This window comes from Scyliorhinus torazame, chromosome 22 (assembly GCF_047496885.1).
Source record: "Scyliorhinus torazame isolate Kashiwa2021f chromosome 22, sScyTor2.1, whole genome shotgun sequence".
Classification (NCBI taxonomy): Eukaryota; Metazoa; Chordata; class Chondrichthyes; order Carcharhiniformes; family Scyliorhinidae; genus Scyliorhinus; species Scyliorhinus torazame.
Window position 1 is genome coordinate 42,033,159 of NC_092728.1, and position 15,846 is coordinate 42,049,004.

The 15,846-nt window shown below is 47.1% G+C and overlaps 1 protein-coding gene across 3 annotated transcripts in view; it reads right to left on the bottom strand.

Moving 5' to 3' along the window:
* ndor1 (NADPH dependent diflavin oxidoreductase 1) overlaps positions 1 to 15,846 on the bottom strand; it is an 80,909-nt gene that overhangs the window by 50,217 nt on the left and 14,846 nt on the right. Inside the window, exons 1-6 of one of the 3 annotated variants that reach the window (XM_072488112.1) lie at positions 15,543 to 15,600; positions 12,687 to 12,821; positions 12,303 to 12,380; positions 7,436 to 7,533; positions 4,285 to 4,383; positions 3,562 to 3,663 (exon numbers count right to left, since the gene is read on the bottom strand). In XM_072488112.1, coding sequence (XP_072344213.1) covers positions 3,562 to 3,663; positions 4,285 to 4,383; positions 7,436 to 7,533; positions 12,303 to 12,380; positions 12,687 to 12,821 — 512 coding nt within the window. In that variant the 5' untranslated portion in view covers positions 15,543 to 15,600. Of the gene's footprint in view, positions 1 to 3,561; positions 3,664 to 4,284; positions 4,384 to 7,435; positions 7,534 to 8,508; positions 8,587 to 12,302; positions 12,381 to 12,686; positions 12,822 to 15,542; positions 15,601 to 15,846 lie in introns of those variants that run through there. The other 2 variants (XM_072488113.1, XM_072488111.1) reach the window with 2 other exon arrangements.

The window sequence follows — 15,846 nt, forward strand, 5'->3', positions numbered from 1 at the left end:
TCCGTTTTTCTTGATATTTACAAACCCTCAGTTCTGGGATCACCTTTGTTGCACTCTCTCCAGTGCCTCTTTTCTTTTTAGTCGGGAGATCAGAGACATAATAGCATTGTCCAATCAAGATTCTCTATAGATTGAACACAACGTCCCTGCGTTTGAATTCTAGTCTTCCAGTAACAAATCCAGTGCTTTGGTTACATTATTATTGTTGTCCTGGGTTGTTACTTTTAATAAAACCAAAATGCTGCAGATGCTGGAAACCGGAAATAAAAACAGGAAATGCTGGAAAAGCTCAGCAGGTCCTGCAGCGCCTGTGAAGACAGAAACAGAGTTAGCGTTTCGAGTCCGTATGACTCAGCATTAACTCTGGGTGGCATTTTACGGCCTCCACATAGCCTGTTTTCCAGCAGCAGAAGTGACCCTCCATTGGCCGCCGGTCGGATTTTCCAGTCCCACTGACATCTTCTGCCCTATTTGGGCATATTCTCTGAAGAGTATAGCGGTCTCCTGACTCCTTGTTCAAAAATGCTCTATTTCACATACATCTACATGTGAATTTATTTACCTGGGGGCCAGAGACGTTCTCTCCAATATTCCACTCCCACCCGCCAATAGCAGGAGTCTGAGGATCCAAGTGGCACTGCCCTTGGGGCTCTGAATGGCCCGCTTCCAAGTCTCGCGCATAGTGCAAGATACTGAGACAGAATAGACCCTCAGACTGAATATTTTTCTAAAAATATTTCCTCATGCCGAGTTCTTAATTCAAAACTGGACCTTGGCTGAACAAAGCCCATTAAGAGGCTGACTCTCTGTCTCTGAGTGTTTGTCTGTGACTCCAGGACAAAAGAAGAGCAGTTTCAGAAAACTCACAGCTCGTTATTCTGAGGAGGTACTATCGACGATCTGGGGACTCCACAGTCTTAACTTCAAAGGAAGCTACATTAAAGGTCTTTTGTATTTGACGCCCCAGGCTCGCCAGCAGAGACAGAAAGACAACTAAGACGACAACCTCTCAAACATTCCTTTTAACGTACAATGGCAGTGACATTTAGCAGTCCTGGAGATGCAGCCATGTTCCAGACAATGCATAAACATCCTTTGCGGAACTTCTTGTGGCAAGATACAATCACATGACCCAAGTCTCTGTCTTCTTAAACAAGTTAATATTGCCTTGCTGAGCTGCACAGGACAGCCTGCTGCTTTAGCAGCTGACCAGCAGGCCATACAGAAGGAGCTCTGGCCAGGATGGACAATGGGTCCCATCTATTCTTGCCTCTGCTGAAAGTTGTGTATCATCGCTGCCTGCCTAGTGAAGTCAACAACACTAGAAAGACAAATTTTCCATCACCACTTTTCAGCCTGTTGATCTTTGTGAAGGATTTCCATGCCGGACTTTAATTCTAGACCTCATATGAACCAACATTTATTTCCTTTGTGGTCTCTGTACTGTAAAACCCTCTTTTCTCTTTCACTCTCTTTACTGTATGAGTGTGGATGGGGACATTATGGAGCCTCCGTTTTGCAGTTTTTGAATGTCTGCAATAAACTAACCTCCTGAATTCATCCTACCTCGAGTTTGCTCGGAGTTTATTAGGTGAATTAGATCACATAAAAATTGAGGGGTTGGTAAATATGCCACCACTTATGAAAAGTGAAAATAAATCCCAACACCTTTCTGTTCACGAGCAAGTGCTGAGAGGAACAATCAGTGTTGCTTGATTCCCTGTTAGGAAATCATAATAAAATGAAAAGCAAGGAAATCTACTAATTGGGAATGTATTCTGGTAGTTGTATGCTTAAAGAGAACCTATTTAAAATGGAAACTATAGTAGAGGCAGGCTGGTTGGGTTGGTGTAACTCGTGTTTTGATGTACCGGTCTTTGATGTTCCTGTACCGGCCTCCCTGAACAGGCGCCGGAATGTGGCGACTAGGGTCTTTTCGCAGTAACTTCATTGAAACCTACTTGTGACAATAAATGATGATTATTATTATGTAGTGGTAGGCTTAATCACACTGTATACAGATGTTTACCTCCAGCAAGTTGGTAACAATGACAATACAATGTCAAGAGTTTAAGTAAAGATGTTAAAAGTTCATAGGAGAATTTTTAGGGAAAAAAGGAGGCTTATGGCAAATACAAGGGGTTCAAAACAGTGGATGCCCATGAGGAGTGTAGAAAGTATGGGGTACTTAAAAAATTAATTAGGAGCGCAAAGAGCAGCATGAAAATACACTGGCAGGCAAAATAAAGGAAATCCCAAGGTGTTGTATAAGTATATTAAGGGCAAGAAGGTAACTAGGAAAAGGTTGGGGTCCATTAGGGACCAAAGTGGAGCCGAAAGACGTGGGTGAGGTATTAAATGAATATTAAGAATGACTTCTGGAAAGTTAGTTCAGATAAAGTAAGATCAAAAGGGAAACCAGGATTTCAGGGGCAAACTAGCTGTTTTTGAGAATTCAGCCCATAGAGCAGGAAGCTGTATCAACTCCCAACAACCTGTGCTTGGAGGAAAGCATGTTTGGGAAACCATGGGATGTTGTTTGAGGAGTTTAGCTCTCAAGTTACGCAAACAGAGGGATTTAGAACTGGGTAAATTTAAAGATACTGTGCAGAGCCATTAGTGTAGTTAAGTGTATTTATAGTTGGTTTTCCTGCATGTTTTATTGTTTAATAAACATTTATTTAGTTTAAAATCTTCAGAAAATTGTCTGGTCTTCACTGGTCTTCACATCTTTCCTTGTGTAATACCAAATTGCAAAATACAGTTGCAAGCAGGCATTCAAGCTTCCCTTCTGGGATCTGTAATACCCTAGTATTTAACATTGGCTGTGCTCTTAACACCTCCCCCCCTTTTATCCATAACACTACAGCAACGCAAAACCACAGTATTGCAGGTGTGAGTAACAGAATCCTCCAAATGGCCCTCCATCCACTGCAGTGTCACCATAGTCTTCTGCACCAGCACCAATACCTGCTGCACAATATTCGATACTCTCTTCTGCTGCGATCAACCTTCCTTTTAAAACCAAGTTGCACATGATCTGGATCCCCAGATTTGAGCCATCTGATCAAGCAACGTGCCCCCTACTTCACCATTTCCAACCTCTGCATCCAAGGATTTACACAGCCTTGTCCTTGTGCAGAATGAGAAGTCGCGAGTATAGAGACCCACATCCCTGCTATGACAGACTGTCCTCTCCTATGACACACAATAAAGCCCAGTTGTGAGCAGGCAGTCCATAACGAGACAATGACTGGAGCAAGCAATTACTTTGCAAATGAGATCTTTGTGCATTGAGACGTAATGGGAAATGGGATTCTAAATTATGGAGATGCAAACAGAGCTATCTAAGTAACATGCAGGTCAGGGAATACAGAGACAGTGGCTGGGGGAGTCCACAATTGAGGTAGGAGATGATCTGATTTTACATGTGACTTTTCATTATTCCGTCCTTCAATTTGTTCCTAGTGGTCCAACATTTTAACAAGAATCTCCTTGGTTTTGCATTGATGAAACACAAGACCAAGGCTCCTATGTCCCTCCTCGCATTGTTGTACTCACATGATATCATCACCAAGCACACTTAGCCCTGGCGGCAGGGGGTAGATATTCAAGGCTTGCTCCCAGAACTGCTTTAACCAGGGATCAATTACAGCATCAGGTCTGGACAGGAGAAAGAAGTTAAATTAAGATCAATATATCACTCTGGGGAAAGTTCTGTAAACCAGAGGTGTCAAATTCAACTGATCCAAAGGGTCAAATTTCTTTGATGAAAGTAGTTACCAACATTGTTTTACAAACGAGATATCCTTAAAGATAATGAGGCCCAGATATTCCAGTTTTATGAACTTTAATAAGCCAAGTATGTGAATTACAACAGCAAATAAACATACCTAAATATTTAATCAAACACAGAATATATGACCAATTTAATGTATTAACCAATACGTTGGTCTTCTCGTAGCGAGCCTGTGTACTTGCCATATATATCAACGTGGCGTGTTTCATAGTGTTATTAATGTTATATTCTCTGGCAACAGATACGGTTTGCAAACATATTAAGCATAAAGGCTTTCCACTTGCTTCAGCAAAAAACATTTTCATGCCGTAGCCTTCAAAGCACATGAGATAGGAATCGGGGATGAGGGAGAAATGGCTGAGTGATGAGGCAGATTTGAGAACACGCTGGGTCTTCACCCTCACGGTGCAATATTTTCAACATGTGGTGGTCAATTTACTCTGTTAACCAAAAGCATGCTTGAAAGATACAGAGAGCACTCTTACCCCAGGTCGTGCTGGTCATCGCCCAATCCCACAGGCAGCAGTCCATTGGATCCCAGCTGAATCAAACGCTTACCCAGCTTCTTGGCAACAAAGTTAAACCTTCAATTTACCATTAAAAAAAAAAATTTAACAGAAAAGCAGGCCCTATGGAAAGCAAGGCACTTAAAGTTATTCAAATTCAAACAAAGTTGGTCACTTGTGGTGTCGTAGTTCCATTATGAATAAGTCTGCAAGGAAATCAATTTTTTAATTCATTTACGAGATGTGGGCATCGCATTCTAGCCCAACATTTATTGCCCATCTCTAATTTCCATCAAGGAGGCGGTGGTGAGTTGCCTTTTGAACCGCTGCAGCCCATGTGGTGTAGGTACACCCACCGTGCTGTTAGGGAGAGAATTGCAAGATTTTGACCCAGCGACAGTGATATATTTCCCAGCCTTGGTGGTGAGTGACTTGGAGGGGAACCTCCAGGTGGTGGGGTTCGCATAAATCTACTGCCCTTGTCTTTCTAGATGGTAGTGATCATTGGTTTTGGAAGGTGCTGTGTAAGGAGCCTTGGAGAGTTCCTACAGAAATTCTTGCAGAAGGCACACACTGCTGCCACTGTGTATTGGTGGTGGAGGGAGTGCCAATCAAGTTTGCTGCTTTGTCTTGATGGTGTCATGCTTCTTGAGTGTTGGAGCTGCACTTATCCAGGCAAGTGGAGATGATTCCATCACACTCCTGACTTGTGCTTTGTAGATGGTGGACACATTTTGGGGAGTCAGGGAGTTACTCGCCGCAGGATTCCTTGCCTTACTCTTGTAGCCACAGTATTTATATGGCTAGTCCAGTTCAGTTTCTGATCAATGGTAACCCCCAGCAATGGTAATGCCATTGAATGTCAAAATGTCCTAGAACTGTATATTAGGGATTCTTAATTACCCAAATATGAATTGGGATAATAATGGAGTAAAGGGAAAGGAAGGGGAGGAATCCCTAAAAAAAATGTTCAGGAGAATTTATTTCACCAGCATGTTCTCAATCCAATTTGGAAAGAGGATCTGGTGCTTGGTAATAAAGTGGCTTCAATGAACCTAGTGTCTGTGGGGGAATATTTGAGTAAAAGTGGTAACTATATTATTAGGTTTAAATTAGCAATGGAGCAGAGTAAAGAAAAATCTAATGCAGAACGGGGAAGAGGGCGAACTTCAATGAGATGAGAGGCCGACTAAATTGGAACCAAACACTGACAGAAAATAACTACTGGAACAAAGGGTGATCTTCAAAGAAGAGATTTTTCAGCTACAGTCAAGGTGATGGAGGAGATAGAGACGACAATGAAATAAAAAATAAAAATTAATGTAAAATATAATTAAATAAAATGAAATTTTAAAATGTGGGTACATGATGCATGTCAGGTGAATTCTTCAAGTTAGAGGCAAACCAAATACAATAACATGTGGGGATATGAAGAGAAAAGTCAGCCAAAGAGAAAATATAAGAATAGAATTGGAGTTAGCATAAAAGGAAATTCAAAACTGTTCTATCACCATGTAAATAATAAGCAGGTGATAGGAAGTAGCTGGAGCCCATCAGGGACAAAGAAATTGTTCAGAGGAACAGAACTTGTATCGGTATTTACTGAGGAAGAGGATACTGCCAAAATATTAATAGAAGTGGAGTTGGTAAAAGATGAGTTGAAAATCGAGAAGTTGCCTGGTACAGATCGTTTGCATCCCACATGGTTAGGGAAGTGGGGATAGAGATAGTGGAAGTAGTTTGCCATAATCTTCCCTGGATTAGTTCTTTCACTTCAGCAACAGGAACGAGACAGAGAGAGAGAGAGAGAGAGAGAAAGCATCACGCAGGAACCAATCACTAAACGTTGTCAGACTTTCCCTGGCCAACCCATTGGTTGCCAGTTAACCAATCGAAGGGACGCCCTCCACAACCTGGTTCCTGAGAGCCACTCGGTGCTGAGGAGTCTGGTTTCTCCTTTCCAAAATACAAAACCTGGGAACACAGTGTCCTGGCAAGCTGACTGCTTCATGTTGAGTCTTCTGCTTAAAGGCACATCCTGATTTTGGGGCCATGGACCAAAATAATTTTTTTAAAAGAAAAGAAATGGGAACAAAAGAAATAAACAGGAAGGACTCTTACAATGGGGACTGAGTGCACTGCTCGCCAGTATGGTCATCCTTTAAATTAGTTGTTAAACTAAGAACTTGCCTTTCTGCGTAGATGGAGATGAAAAGCTGGACTGACAGGGGGAGGAAGAACCAGACCAATTTCGCCTCCTCTCCAAAAGGGGCTGACTTACTGCTAAGGGACTGCTCTACAGCTAGTGGTCAGTGCCCAGTATCCTGCATCGACCTTAATAGTGGGCACTGACAGGTTAATTGACTGCAGCAGGTCGCCCATTCTCCCCTAATATCCACCCGTGCATTTCCTGGAGTGGTCACTGGCTGGCGAGCAAGTGTTGGAATCATGACAGATTTTAATCTTCTCTATCCAACAGGCTTAATAACTGTGTAACTATCCCAGCGAATAGCAGCATGGTAGCATAGTGGTTAGCACAGTTGCTTCACAGCTCCAGGGTCCCAGGTTTGATTCCCGGCTTGGGACACTGTCTGTGCAGAGTCTGCACGTGGGTTTCCTCCGGGTGCTCCGGTTTTCTCCCACAGTCCTAAGATGTACAGGTTAGGTGGATTGGCCATGCTAAATTGCCCTTGGTGTCCAAAAAGGTTAAGTGGGGTTATGGGGATAGGGTGGAAGTGTGGGCTTGGGTAGGGTGCTCTTTCCAAGGACTGGTGCAGACCCGATGGGCCGATTGGCCTCCTTCTGCATTGCAAATTCTGTGATTCTATGATTCTATGAATGCATCACAGACAGGGAATCAAACCAAGATATTCATGTGTATTTCAGATACTCGTTGTGTAAGCCCACAGAACTATCTCAAACAGCATGATTCTTTAAAACTCCTTGTTCGTGGTTTGGGGGAAACAGGACACCTGTGACTGACAGACTGTGCCCAGACGTTGATGCGTTTCCTCTCATGGCCTCCTGTGACTGACGGTCATTGACCAATCATTTACCAGAGACTTTAAGCTTCACAATCATTTAAGTTGGTGGCTAAGCGCACTCTCCACAAACTCACCATTCAACTTACTTAGGGTAGGAGGAATCTCCGAGACCCAGGACAGCACAATCCATCAGCGAGAGGGAGGTTGCAGGAAGGTTGCGTCGAAAGATAAACCGCCAGAACTTCTACAGGGCAAAGAAAGAGATCACCTCGATCAAACTCAGCCACTGTCAGTGGGGATGGGGAGTGGGGAAAGGGACAGCGAAGAATTGTGGAGCGAGTGGGAGGGGGAAGACAGTGATGGGGTGTGACAATACACGTGTGAGATATCGTTACTTTCTTTGAACATGATGATTCAGGTTTGATTGTCCAGACTCAATGTCACTAATGTTTACGAGAAGGGAGTGTGGGAGGCTAAAAATATTGCTGAGGAATCCAGCAAGGCTTGGGACGCAGTTCCTGATGAATTTAAATACCAAACCTCATTCGAGATTTTTCGATCTGTTTGCCACCTGGCAATTGATTAAAGTGACTAATGGGCTAGCTGCTGGCAGGCGGAAAAACTCATAGGAATATTGTCCCGGCATGAGGACGTGGGCAGTTGGCAGACTGTGGCGGGGGCTGCAGAGCAAGACCACAACTGACAGTGGAAACAGAAAGACTCTACCTTTATAAAACACTGGTTCACCCTCAACTGGAGTATTCCATCCTGTTCAGGGCAGCACACTTGAGGAAGGGCGGGTAGGTATTAGAGAGGGTGCAGTAAAGATTCACGAGAATGGTTTCAGGAATGAGGAACTGCAGCTTTGAGGATAGATTGGAGAATTTGACTCTAAGAGAAGGTTGAGAGGAGATTTGATAGAGATGATCAAAATCATGAGGGGGCTGGAGTGGATAGGGGGCAACTGTTCCCATTGGTGGAAGGAGCGAGAATCAGAGCATATAGATTTACAGTAATTGGCAAAAGAAGCAATGGAGGCAGGAGCAGAAATTTTCTTAAGCAGCAAGGCTTTTAAAAGATAATTGGATTATTAACTGAAAAGGAAGAATGTGCTAAGGTATAGAGAAAATGTGTGGGAGTGGCATGAGGCGAATTGCTCCCACAACGGGTCAGCATTCCTGTTACACATGGCCCACAAGCAGTCTATAAAAACACTTACCTTCTAGAGCTGGTGACTTCTGCCTCCCTTTCACTCAGTTTCTGAAGCCCTGAGAAACCTGACCAGCATTGGTGGAGCCTGATGGAAATATGTTATGAAAAGTCCAGGCTCTCCAAGATGGGATAGTCACAAGCCTTGCCATCCACCCACTGTCATCAAAATGGTGGCAGCTACATGTATGTACGGTCAAGGCCACCTTTTTGACAGTTTAAACCCCCTTTCCTCCCACCCCCATCCCTAACCTATTCCAATCTATCATGTGGTGGATAACATCAGTGTTTCTCTTACTAACGCCACTGGTTTTCACATTATAATTCCCTCACACTGACACGAGTGAGGGATAGCCTAGTTTCAGTCTCTACATAACATATGGACAGGAGTTGTATTCAACTCTGACTGTACCAGGATTGCACACAGTATAAGGACAAGGAAATTGTACTCTTTATAATATTATACATAGAATCATAGAATTTACAGTGCAGAAGGAGGCTATTCGGCCCATCGAGTTTGCACCAGCCCTTGGAAAGAACACCCTACTCAAACCATATTCCCATAACCCAGTAACCCCACTTCACCTTTTTGGACACTAAGGGCAATTTAGCATGACCAATCCACCTAACCTGCACATCTTTGGACTGTGGGAGGATACTGGAGCACCCGGAGGAAACCCACGCAGACACGGGGAGGACGTGCAGATTCCGCACAGACAGTGACCCAAGCCGGGACTCGAACCTGGGACCCTGGAGCTGTGAAGCAACTGTGCTACCACGCTGCCCTCCATATTCTGCACCGATTGAAACCTATTGATGGTTGATGTCATCCAAACATTCAAGTGAATTATTTTTTTTCTTTAAATTTAGAGTACCCAAGTATTTTTCTTTCCAAGCGGCAATTTAGCATGGCCAATCCACCAAACCTGCACATCTTTGGGTTGTGGGGGTGAAACCCACACAGACATGGGGAGAATATGCAAACTCCACATGGACAGTGACCCGGGGCCAGGATTCGAACCCGGGTCCTCAGCGCCGCAGTCCCAGTCCTAACCACTGCGTCACATGCTGCCCTCATTCAAGCGAATTATAACCCTGTAAATGCCGTATTCTCCTTAAATTTAGCCCAAAGAATTGTTGAGGTCCTTTATTTTTCTTTACTCTTTCACGTGATGCGAGTATCGCTGACAAAATCGGCATTTGTTCCCCATCCCTAATTGCTCTGAACTAAGTGCCAGTTAAGAGTCAGCCACATTTCTGTGGGTCTGGACGTGTCAGCAGATTTCCTTCCCCAAAGGAAGGACGTTAGTGAACCAGATGGGTTTTTATGACAATTGACAATGGTTTCATGATGTGCGGAGGCTCCTTAACGTAATCATGATGCCTAGTGGAGGGGGAGGCGGAGATAGTGGCGGCGATGGACGTGGAGAAGGCCTGAGATAGGGTGGAGTGGGGGTACCTCTGGGAAGTGTTGAGGAGGTTTAGGTTCGGGGAGGGGTTCATTAGTTGGGTTAGGCTACTTTACGAAGCCCCGGTGGCGACTGTGGCCACGAATCGGAGGAGGTCAGAATACTTTTGGCTGTATCGGGGGACGAGGCAGGAGTGCCCCCTATCCCCCTTGCTATTTGCATTGGCAATTGAGCCTTTGGCTATGGCTCTAAGGGAGTCCAGGAACTGGAGGGGGCTGGTCTGGGGAGGGGGAGGGGGGGGACGGGACCGTGTCTCGTTGTATGCCGATGACCTGTTACTGTATGTGGCGGACCCAGTGGGGGGGATGCCGGAGTTGATGCGGATCCTCAGGGAGTTTGGGGACCTTTCCGGGTATAAGCTCAATGTGGGGAAGAATGAGCTCTTCGTGGTACACCCAGGGTACCAGGGAAGGGGGATAGACGAGCTTCCACTGAAGAGGGCGGAAAGGAATTTTTTGTATCTGGGGATCCAGGTGGCCAGGAGCTGGGGGGCCCTACACAAGCTCAACTTGACGAGGCTGGTGGAGCAGATGGAGGAGGAGTTTAAAAGGTGGGATATGCTGCCACTCTCCTTGGCGGGTAGGGTACAGTCGGTGAAGATGACGGTGCTCCCGAGGTTCCTTTTTATATTCCAGTGCCTCCCCATCCTGATCCCGAAGGCCTTTTTTAAACGGGTCAGTAGGAGCATCATGGGATTCGTGTGGGCGAAAAAGACCCAGAGGGTGAGCTGGATGTTTCTGGAGCGGAGTAGGGACAGAGGAGGGTTAACGTTACCTAATCTGTGTGGGTATTACTGGACTGCCAATGTGGCGATGATACGCAAGTGGGTAATGGAGGGGGAGGGGTGGAAGAGGCTGGAGATGGCGTCCTGTGTGGGCACGATTTTGGTAGCACTGGTGACAGCACCGCTGCCGCTCCCGCCGACTAGGTACACCACGAGTCCGGTGGTGGTGGTGGTGACTTTGAAAATTTGGGGGCAGTGGAGGCGCCACAGGAGTGAGGTAGAGGCTTCGGTTTGGTCCCCGAATGGAGAATGGATGGAGGGTTCCTGAGCTGGCACAGGGCAGGAATTAGAAGGATGGGGGACCTGTTTTTAGATGGGACGTTTGCGAGCCTTGGGGTGCTGGAGGAAAAATTTGGGCTTCCCCCCAGAAATGCCTTCAGGTACTTGCTGGTAAGGGCGTTTGTAAGACGGCAGGTGAGGGACTTCCCGCTGCTTCCAGCACTCAGGATCTAGGATAGGGTGCTCTCGGGGGTGTGGGTTGGAGAGGGCAGGGTCTTGGCGATCTATCAGGAGGTGCAGGAGGAGGAGGAGACCTCGGTGGAGGAGCTAAAGGGTAAATGGGAGGAAGAGCTTGGGGAGGAGATAGACGAGGGTACGTGGGCGGATGACCTGGGTAGGGTTAATTCTTCCTCCTCTTGCGCCAGGCTTAGCCTGATACAATTTAAGGTTCTTCACAGAGCGCATATGACAGGGGCGAGGCTGAGCAGGTTCTTTGGGGTGGAAGACAGGTGTGGGAGGTGCTCGGGGAGCCCAGCAAATCATACCCATATGTTCTGGGCGTGCTGGATTGGTTCTGGAGGGGTATTGCGAGGGCGATGTCTAAGGTGGTGAACCCCCAGGTTAAGCCGAGTTGGGGGTTAGCACTATTTGGGGTATCGGACGAGCCGGGAGTGCAGGAGGCGAAAGAGGCCGGTATTCTGGCCTTTGCGTCCCTGGTAGCCCGGCGGAGGATTCTGCTACATTGCGAGGATGCGAGGCCCCCGAGCGTGGAAGCCTGGATCAGCGACATGGCAGGGTTCATTAAATTGGAGAGGGTAAAATTTGCCTTGAGAGGGTCTGTGCAAGGGTTCTTCAGGCGGTGGCAACCATTCCTAGACTTTCCAGCAGGGCGTTAGGTGGTGGTCAGCAGCAGCAGCAACCCGGAGGGGGGGGGGGGGGGGGGGGGGGGTGTACTTTGTGTTTTCTACTGTGTTTATTATTGCTTAATGGGGGGGGGGGGTGTATATTGGGGGAATTCGTGATGTAGTTGTAAGATGTTTATTTATGTGTTCTTTGTTTTTCTTTTTTCTGTAAATTCGGAAAATATGTAAAAATTTGCATAAAAATATCTCTTTAAAAAAAAAGACAATGGTTTCATGGTCACCATCAGACTTTTAATTCCAGATTTTTATTGAATTCAAATTTCACCATCTGCCACGGCAGGATTCAAACCCAGGTCCCCAAAGCATTACCCTGTCTCTGGATAACTAGTCTATTGGAAACGCCATTACTCCGCCGCATCCCCCTGTTCCACCAGTTGGTGAGAGGTGGTTTCAGCTGGTGGCACTGTACCTTCATGTTGTCTGGAGCTTCGCCTTGGCCAGTGGTGGAGCACACAAACACCACCAGGGGCTCCTGGATCAGGTCAGCCTGAACAGGAGGAAAGAGGACAGTTAGAACTTCAGAGGAACCGGCACAGCTCGAGTACAGATGGTGACTGCAGGCAAGCAAGGTAGGACTGCAGGCACTACTCTCCCATGTCTGTCGCAGCCCCGGCAAGTAAATACCATTCAGCTGCACTTCGGCAGAAACTGCAACCACAACAATCTACATTTCTGTAGCACCTTTAACACCGTAAAATAACCTAAGGCACGTCACAAGAATGTTATCAAACAAAACTTGACGTAAAGTGAAAGTTTGGCCCAATCCATCTCCATCACCACCATAAATACTCACTATTGCATAACTGTCCAATGGCACCACTCTGCACTTGAAGTGCCGCCGTACTCCTTCCCTCCCGATGCGTTCGGCCACATCCTGAGCTGTGCCGGTCTGACTCCCAAACAACACCAGCAGCTTCCGTTCAACCATCTACAAAGAAATAATGAAGCATAGTGAGGCTGGGATAGGGCAAAATGGAGCCTGCATATCCCTGAGCTGTCATTGGATGTACTTGTTTCAGGGGGCAGCATGAAGGTGCAGTGGTTAGCATTGCTGCCTCATGACGCCGAGGTCCCAGGTTCGATCCCGGCTCTGGGTCACTGTCCATGTGGAGTTTGCACATTCTCCCCGTGTTTGCGTGGGTTTCGCCCCCACAACCCAAAGATGTGCAGGCTCGGTGGATTGGTCACGCTAAATTGCCCATTAATTGGAAAAAATTAATTAGGTACTCTAAATTATTTTTTAAAAGATGTGCTTGTTTTATTCCGCATTTAGCAGCCTTAATGTGTTCCTAAAAAAAAAAATAGCATGCAAAACAAAAATCACTTTCATATAAGAAAATATGTAATAAGTGTGGGTTATAATCCCGACCTGTAATTTTTATACTAAAAAGTTATCAGCTGCATTGATACTAACAGGCCCAAAAATACTTTTACTACTTTTTATTAAGTTACAAACTCTTAACAACTTAAAAACTCTGAATAACTTATAAACTCTTTCCATTTACCTGCTGTGCATCACCTCTCCCCACCCCAACTCTCCCACTTGCCAACCCTCCTGCTCACCGCTTGCCTCCCTGATTCTCCTGCTCGCCTTTCCTGCTTGCCAGCCATCCCGCTTATCGCTCCTCTCCCTGATTTTCCTGTTCGCCACTTCCTGCCCCAACTCTCCAGCTCCCCATTTCCCACCCTGACTCTCCTGCTTTCCTCCCCAATTCTCTCACTTACCCCGTCCCTTGCCACCGCTCCTGGTCTCCAACCCTCCCTCTTGCGGCCTCCCCCTCCAATCCTCCTGCTCACCACTTGCCTCCCTGACCTCTTCTGCTCGCCGACCCTCCCGCTTACCACTCGTCTCCCCAATTGTTCTGTTCGCCATTTCCTGCCCAAACTCCCGCTGTCCGCTTGCCTTCCCAACTTTCCTGCTTCCCTCTCCGAATCTCTTACTCTCACCCCTTTTCTTTCCGCCGCTGCAGGTCGTCAACCCTCCCACTTGCCATCTCCACCCTCCGACCCTCCTGCTCATTCCTTTCTTCTCCCATTTCCCCTCGTTTGCCATCTCCCTCTCCCAAACCCTTGCAGTGAGCGAGGGAGTGAGAGTGGCTGCATGTGGGAGGGAGTGGGGCAGGTGGTGGGAATTGGCAAGCGGGAGAGTCAAGGGAGGAAAGCGATGAGTGCAAGAGGTGGCAAGCGGGAAGGTTGGCAAATGCCAGGATTGGTAAAGTTAAAACTAAGACACAATGGCCGGGATTCTCCCTCCTGGGGAGTAGGTCCCCACGCTGGCGGGAAAAACGGCGCCAACCACTCCGGCGTCAACAGCCCCAGAAAATGCGGATTCTCTGCATTTTCGGGGGGCCAGGTGGACAGCGGAGTGGTTGGCGCCGCTCCGGCCGGCGCCGAAGGGTTGGCGCAAGTTCACGCATGCGCCGAAGGGCCGGCAGGATCTCGCGAATGCGCGGAACGGCCGTCGTGGTTCCGCGCATGCGCAGACCGGCCGGCCTCTTCTCCGCGCCGGCCATGGCGGAGCCCCGTGGAACAAGCCCACCCGATCAGTGGGCCCCAATCGCGGGCCAGGCCACCATGGGGGTCCTCCCTGGGGTCGGATCCCCCCGCACGCCCCCGAGGACCGCCCCCGCCGACTTACCTGCCAGGTCCCGCAGGTTGAGTGATTCACGCCGGCGGGACTGGCCAAAAATGGACGGCCGCTCGGCCCATCTGGGCCCGGAGAATCGCTTAGGGGGCCGCTGCCAATGGCCCCCGACCGGCGTGGCGGGAATCACCCGCCCCACCCAAAAAACGGTGCCGGAGAATACGGCAGCCGTCGGCGGGGCGGGATTTGCCCCCCCCCCCCGGGATACTCCGACTTTACCCTTTGAGGGGGAGAGCTGGCTTGTGGTGTTTTAGCCCGAGGGTCACCACACCTCATGTGAAGGGCAAGGTTCATGAATAATCTCAGCCGGTACAGGAATTGAACCCACGCTGCTGGCCGCGCTCTACCGCACGAACCAGCTGTCCAGTCACCTGAGCTAAACCAGCCCTCGGCGAAGTGCACAAATACCCATTACCTGTTTAACAAAGCAACTGTTATTAAACCCAAACAATGTAATTCATAAAGCATTGACGCAGGGAAGGGGCAAGCAGGAGGGAAGGCGCAAGCTGGAGGAAGGGGCGAGCAGGAGGGCCGTAGCGAGCGAATACGCAAAGTGGCAGTTTGTTTATGAAAAAGACTGGGCATGCTCAATAACTGGATTCAAATAGAAATTGAAGGAACGCCACGGAGGGAATGTTCCTCATGTACAAATTGTGCTACAACAAAGATTGCATTTTAAATGGCAGATACCTGTACATCACAGTGAAAATATCTAGAGCAGTACAGCAACCCCAAAAGCGTCAGCACTCAACCCTGAACGGATTACAAACATCAACAACAGTAAGATATTGTATTCTTTATATTTTATTAAACACTCGTTTTAAAATCATTTTTCTTTCATATTATCCAAGGGTGTCTGTTGATACATAAGAATGACTATAACACCAGGCAGATAGATGGCCTAAGGAACAATTAGCACTGATCAGCACAAAATACCCAAATCATAACGTAACACTATAAATAGCGCACAGATTTAGTCACAGCTACAGCGTGATGATCAATTACCTTTCACAAATTAGCAGAGTCAACTTCAGAATCTATCCAAAAAGAGGCCCCATCTCAGGAAACACTAACAGAGTAAATAAAAAGCTAGTGGCTGAGAAATCAGTATTTATAATACTTCTAGGAAAGGCACGCAGCCATGTAAGGAAATATTTCCAAGTTTGCTGATGACAAAATTAGGGAGTGTGAGTTGTGAGGAGGATGCAAATAGGCATGAAGGAGATTTAGACAGACTAAGCAAATGGACAAGAACATGGCAGATGGAATACAATGTGAAAAAATGTCAATTTGCCCACTTCGGTAGAAA